The following is a 7,125-nucleotide window of genomic DNA, read 5'->3' as shown; positions in this document are numbered from 1 at the left end:
ATATATATATATATATTATATATATACATATATATAATTCAGCAAAATCGAAGGGGCTGTTGCTCTTGTGTAGAAGAAATAAATCAAGAGGTTCTGTATGGTTCAGTATGGCATTTTTATAAAAAAATGCCATACTGAACCAACACAGGATATTCACATATATCATTTTATTGACTCCATAATTCAACGGAATTCGGGACTGGTCGGCGCAGTCGTTGTTCGTTCAACCAGAGCTGCGATCCTAAAATTATGTTTGCGTTTTCTTAAAAAAATAATGCGGATGCACTGCGTCCTCATCGCGTGTACGGCGAGTGTACACTGGAAATGATGTACATTGTTTTTATTGTACAATGTATACTTTGATACTTTTCAAAGACTAAAACAACGTCCGAATACATATAAATATCCTGTCTTAGTTCAGTGTGGCATTTTTTATATGATATGATTTTTTTTTACATAATATAATTTTTCCGTTATTCTATATGTAAAAACGTTAAAGTAGAATTATCGAAAAACAGTTAACGAGAGATTTTATACTTTATTCTGGCACTTTTTGTCATAAAATTTAAAATACTTTGTAAATCATTCATTTTTTGGCAACTGTATGTAGTACTTTTATGTATAGAACAATGAGAGAAATCAATTTTAGTGTAAAAAAAACACAGCTGCTTGAAAAAAAGAAGATAGTTGCACGTTCCAAATTGCATGATTTTCGCAAAATTTGCTTATATTTTTAATATCTTTAAGTGTTTTTTTTTTTTGAAGATTTAGATTTGTCTCACAAAATTTGGCTAATTAGATTACTTTATATATTTTTTATGTATGGGACGTTCCATGTCAATCGGATCACCTGCGTGCCCAAAAATCAGCGCAATAAAAATAAACGTTCAAGGTCAAATTATTCGTACATACATGTATTTTCGAAAGAAATGTGCCATTTTGAGATCTAATATGGTGGATCCAATATGACGCCGAGAAGCAATGAACATCGCATACAAATGTAACATTTTCTTGCTTAAACTACTGTACTGATTCCCAGTTGGCTTACTTTTAGGTTTTTCAGGGTTGCTGATTACAAATCTGCTGTCAAAATTTCGAAATTCAAAATAGTAGATCCAATATAGCGACCAACATACGAAACTTTGAGCTCTATACTCTTAGACTCCCCTTCGACTTCTTTCAATTCCCAAGCTTCTTAATCCCGAGCGTGAAGTGGTAATTTTTGAATGTTTAAATCAATCACCTGCTGAAAACTAGTGATGAAATATTTTTTTATTCTAAGATTAACTTAAAATATTTAGCCCTTCACGGTCAAGATTGAAAAGCTTCGTAATCAGCAACCCTGAAAAACCTAGAAGTAATCATTTTCAAGCCAATTGGGGATCAGTATAGTTTAAGCAAGATATTTGCATGCAATGTTCATCGCTTCTTGACGCTGATTTTTGGGCACGTAGGTGATCCGGGTGACGTGAAATGTCCTATATATGTTTATTAGTTAATACCTGATTTAATAATACATACTTTAAAATATTTTTTATGTACTTGCCTATAAAACACCAACTAACAATAACATTACGTCAATTTATAATTTCCCATTTAATAATGTATCTATTACGTACAACATGTGTTACCTTACATTTATATTGTTAAGTGGGAAATTATATAATATTGATATAATGATACTGTTAGTTTGTAATCTGCAGTAGTGTAAATTTTCTACCTATATAAAATTTTTTTGAAATTATTTCATTTCAAAACTACTAAAATGAAATCTTGTTTTCAATATTTCTATGATAGTTAAACTATAAAAAACTATATTTAAAAATTGATTTTTTTCGCATAATTACATTTGCTTAAAGTCCAACTCCTTTATACAACGAAAATATGAAGAATGAAAAGCCAGAAATGCTCAATCGCGATAAAATAAAAAGTCATTGCAGTACTCACTACGCAGTTGATGCCATACTTGTGTCCCGGAAATTCCGCGATCTGCACAGCATTTTGCGGATCAGAAATATCCCAGACACGGACGTTCGGCATATGACCGCATTCGCCAGTCACCAAGAATTTACCGTCCCCGGCCAGCGCCAGGGAAGTCACAGTCTTCCGGCAAACATTTAATACGTGTGCTTGACTGTTTCGTCGTGGGTTAAATAATACGACAGTGCAACTGCAACAGAAAAAAACTAATTTATAAAATGCAATGGAAATAATTTTAATTAAAAAATAATATCGCAAGTTCTGATATAATAATGCGGTAATAAAACGATAGCATAATTATAACCTTAAAGTTAAAATTAATCGATAATAGTCAAGTTAAACTCTCTAGGCGTTTTAATCCATAGAGCTCCGAGAGTAGAGTAGGAGTCCCGCAGAGTGGGATACTTCCAGGTCTGCCAGGAAATGAGTCACTTAGGTTCGATTGCAGAACATTACTTTGACTTTAAGAGGATGCTCGAGCCGTTTACATTACCGATAAAACTAGCGTTTTTGACGTTTTCGTTTCTATCGAATTTCTTCGTAGTGGTTTCACAGAATAAAAATTCCTTTTTGACGTTTAAAATGTACATGCTAATGCTTATCGCTGTATTTTGTGTTTAAAGCAAGAAAAAATAAAATATTACAGATTTCTTTATCCATTTTTATCTCAGTATGACGACCAACGCTGAAGGTAAAATTCAGGAATAAAAACGTCAAAAACGTTAGCTTTATCGATAATATAGGTGGCTCCAGCATCCTCTTAAGCGAGGCTTAGAACTCTCACTTTCTTTCTTTAAAACCGAGAGAGTGAGAGAGATAGAGAGAGCCTCGCTCAAAATCGAAGTAATGTTTGTGCAACCGGGCGGGTCTCGGTACACAACCTTGCTTTAAAGCGTTATCTACAATAAAGTAGCAGTAGCGACTGTAGATGTCAAGAGGAAGCTGGTTTTCCGGTTCAGCCAGAAATAGTTGATCAATCAACGTTAAATCAATGTTGATTCAACGATCGACGTTAATTTGATATTGATCAATCGATCACTTCTGCTGAGGAATGTAATAGGGCATAGAGTAAAGCTGTAAGCGCGCGCGCGCGTGTGTGTGTGTTTTAATAACATATTTTAAAAAGAATCGAATCAATTCCGTCGGAACAGACATGTCCCTTAGGCACTCACTTAGGCATTAGGTATAGGAAATAAAATGATATTACAAATGACAAGTTTCTTTGTTTTATTGGAGATGTTACATAAAAGATTTCTTTCCTCAATCTTTTTTATTTTTCATATATATTTGTTATCTTTCACTAAAATAAAACTTTTATTCGTCATTACACATTAAAAAATCAATAAGAAAAAAGTTAAACTTACCCAGCTGGATAAGCAACCAATTCGCTGGTCACATCACAATCGAGGGCTGCATTGCTGGAAACGGTTATACCCAGTACACGTTCTAGCTTAACCTAAAACATATTAAGAAATACATATTATTATATTAATTCTGGATAGTTGATAAAATTCTTAAGATATTAATTGACAGTATTAATGAACAATCTGACGTTTCGCGCGCAATCTAATTTCCATTAATGTGATTTTGATTTCCAAATACAGAGTGCTTCAGAACAAACGTTTGTTCTTAAAATGTATTATTAACTTAATTCTAAGACGATTTTCCTTTACCAAAATTTTTCCAAAGCATAATTTTTAGATTATAACAAGAAACAGCCAATTGTGGGACGCTTATGGAAAGTAAGCAGAGGCGGCACAACTCCGACGCGAGCGCTTACTGCGATCATACTAATTGCATACTTATACCAAATGCGTGACGAGATAATACGCGCATATGGGATACTTTCCAACTACGTATACAGGCGACACTATATACCACAGTGTATAATTCGGTGCTTTCCAACTATACGACATAAGTGGACACACTCGAATTGAACTATTTAGCTATGTACGATTGTGTCGACTTGTGTGGTAATTGAAAAGTACCACATCGTATGTAGTAGCATAGTGTTACTCAAAAGTATTAAATGTAACATAGCCTGTTCTAACTGAAAAACAGCAAAGCTTTCCAATTGTGCAGCAGTGCTTTCCAATTGCTTAACATATCTTAACAACGTACACACGAATGTACAAAGCGTAGCATTATACACGATTCACTGAACATAGTGTGGATGTTTTCCAGCAAGAACAGTCAGACTGTATAACACAGTAAATCATTTCATTCTTGTTTAACGTAGACGAACAACAAGGATGTAACAATTCACTGTGTTACACTGTGTCTGACTGTGTCCTTGCTGAAAAACACTGTGTACGCTGTGCACGGTTTCGATCGGATTGGAGAATTAGATTAAACGTAGCTTTTTCCGCTTATATTGAATAAAAAAAAAAGTGCCAGCCATTCAACGTCCTTCAATCTCGTTTATAGCTATCGCAATTTTACATGTATTATCATTAGAAAACACAAGCTTACGCACCGACTAGTAACCTCGGACTGAGCACGGATGTGTAATATAATGTGTCGATAATACAACAATTGGAACGCAACATGTGTCGCCGTGTGCACAAAAATGTTTTTACAAACACGCGACGTGAAATCCCGTTAGCAAGATTATCAAAGATAACCTTATGTAAACATGCTAATGCGACATTTAAATTTATCATATAGTATTGAAGAATTATCTAATAAAAGAGACCCATCAGTTGCTAGTTGAAGCGAGCGTAGTGTAACAAGATAGTACATTGGTCTACTATACTAGAGATCTCGGGTTCGATCCCTGGCAGAATCGAAAAATTTTCGTAGCTTCTCTCGGAAGGAAATGGCAAATCACCGAGTAATATAGTTGACCAGGAAAACCTCCCTGCCAAAAATTGCCGTTCGGAATCGGCGTTTAAACTGTAGGTCCCCATATATCTTGTGTACAATCAGTGTGCGCGTACAGGTATATGAGAGGAAGGCGCTTACACGTTGTGAGTGTACGGATTTGAAGAAGAACTGTTAGTTGCTGATGTGCCAGCGAGTAATGTATCATTAGAAAGCACTCACCGAGGTAATCACAGATATACATAAGTCGTTGTCTCCTGAACGAATCCCAGTATGATATACAAAGTGTGCAACATTGTGAATCCACGGCAACAGGGTGATTTCTAGACATAACTCCGACAGGATTGGTACAGATTATATCCATGAGTCACTTGCTCTTTTTAGTTAAATTTCTTACACGATTCATCTTTTCTCTTTATCTCTCCAACGTGAAGAGAAAAGGAAGAAAGATGAACGTGTAACTTCAGCTAAAAAGAACAGACCTACCCTGTCATAAAGGATCCGCAATATTGTACATTCTGTACAGGGTTGGCCATATTCGACGGAAAGATGTTTTTTTGTTTTAATTATGGGAAAAAAAACACATTTTTTGCTTTTCATTGTAAAAGCCATTTAATATGGTTCAAGGAGATTTGTGTACATTATTTGTTGAATATGATATCTCTTAAATGATCGCCTTGAGCCTGCATGGCGAGTAGTGCCCGTTTTGCAGCGTTTTCCATCGTTTTGAACAATGTTTCGGCCGATATGGCGGCTATTTCCTGTCGGATGTTGGTCTTAAGTTCGTCTAGGGTCCTTGGCTTGTTGACATAAACCTTTGATTTCAAATAGCCCCACAGAAAGAAGTCTGGAGCCGTTAAATCTGGTGAACGCGGTGGCCATTCAAAATCACCATTTTTTGACATCAAACGTCCAGGGAACAATTGTTTCAAAAAATTGATAGTGGCTCGAGCTGTGTGTGGTGGAGCGCCATCTTGTTGAAACCAGAAGTGCTCCATACCATTATCATGAACAATTGGCATCAAAAAATCACTTATCATATCACGATAACGCTCCTGATCGACGTGTTTGAGATGTTGTTGGATACCTCTGAACACTGGCCTGTACGAGTGCGATATTATCATCCGATCGCCTTGGTCGCACTTTATTTGGACGCTTGGGATTAGTGAGTGCCTCACCAGTTGAAAATCTTTCATACAAACGATACAATGTGTTCGCGGAAGGCGCACTTTTCACTTTATTTATTTTTCTCCATGCACGTTGAGTTTTAACAATTGACTTGTTTTGTTGAATGTAAATTTCAACAATCTGAGAGCGTTCGCGTGGCGTGTACTGTTCCATGGCACAAATTTCCTTCGACTGACGCTTCAAACGCGCTACGTCGTTACTCGATCTAACATCTCTGTCAAAAGTTACAGTGTTGCCACATCTTTCCGTCGAATATGGCCAACCCTGTATATACAAATATATCGCAGTTTGTTCGGAAAACAATAATTCATATATTTGTGATCACCTCGGTACGTGCTTTTGTAATAAAAATTGCAATAAAATTCAATTAATAAAAAAAGGTATTATACATTAACGCTAGCAAATTATTTATGGATCCAACGTACCCTATGCGATTTTTTTACATTGCTGTAACTTTTTTATAACATAATTTGAAGACCCAGATTGAGGCTGAAAAAAACGTTAACTGTTCATAGATATAATAAGCCTGCAAAGGTTTTTTTACGTTATTCTCAATAAAGAATGCACGAAAGTTCGAACAGGGTACTTGGGATCCATACGTGATTAATTTGTAAATTTTCGGCGTTCTGGATACCACTTTATTTTTTATTAAATATACATTTACTGAGTTTCGGATAGTATAAAAATAAGTACACAAAAATGTAAAATTAAAAAAATTATTTCAATATAATAAATAATAGAAATTTTATAATCTTTGTCAGTCTTCAAAGATCGCTTGGCCGGGATAGATGTATTGCTTTAGAGCGAGTGTTGCATCATCCTCTAAACTAAATCCTAATAAACTTAATTATATATACTATAATAATATTTATACATGTATAATCCTTTATTTATCATTTTATATTGTTTAAATAATAAAATTTTATTTATTGATTGTAAATTATAATATGTAGATTTTTCAAAAATGTCGATTTTCGATAGTTCAAATAATTATACTTTTTTGAACAATTCATATCGTACTATATTTTTTTTGTTAGTCCAAAGAGACAACTAAAAAAATTCTTTTTTGCTTGAACATTAAATTTAAAATTTAAGAATTTTATACGCAAAGTAATCATTTTTGCGAATTTTTCA

The 7,125-nt window shown here is 34.6% G+C and overlaps 1 protein-coding gene across 8 annotated transcripts in view; it reads right to left on the bottom strand.

Annotated features, from left to right (window-relative positions):
- The window catches only part of LOC108755182 (mitogen-activated protein kinase-binding protein 1), a 51,787-nt gene that overhangs the window by 35,965 nt on the left and 8,697 nt on the right, over positions 1 to 7,125 (bottom strand). For all 8 annotated transcript variants that reach the window (XM_018498035.1, XM_018498033.1, XM_018498036.1 and 5 more), the window contains exons 3-4: positions 3,345 to 3,436; positions 1,948 to 2,170 (exon numbers count right to left, since the gene is read on the bottom strand). In XM_018498035.1, the coding sequence (XP_018353537.1) occupies positions 1,948 to 2,170; positions 3,345 to 3,436 (315 nt within the window). The remainder of the gene's footprint in view (positions 1 to 1,947; positions 2,171 to 3,344; positions 3,437 to 7,125) is intronic.

This window comes from Trachymyrmex septentrionalis, unplaced genomic scaffold (assembly GCF_001594115.1).
Source record: "Trachymyrmex septentrionalis isolate Tsep2-gDNA-1 unplaced genomic scaffold, Tsep1.0 scaffold86, whole genome shotgun sequence".
NCBI classification, from domain to species: domain Eukaryota; kingdom Metazoa; phylum Arthropoda; class Insecta; order Hymenoptera; family Formicidae; genus Trachymyrmex; species Trachymyrmex septentrionalis.
The sequence above is the reverse complement of the archived record's forward strand: the minus strand, read 5'-3'. Positions and strand labels throughout refer to the sequence as shown.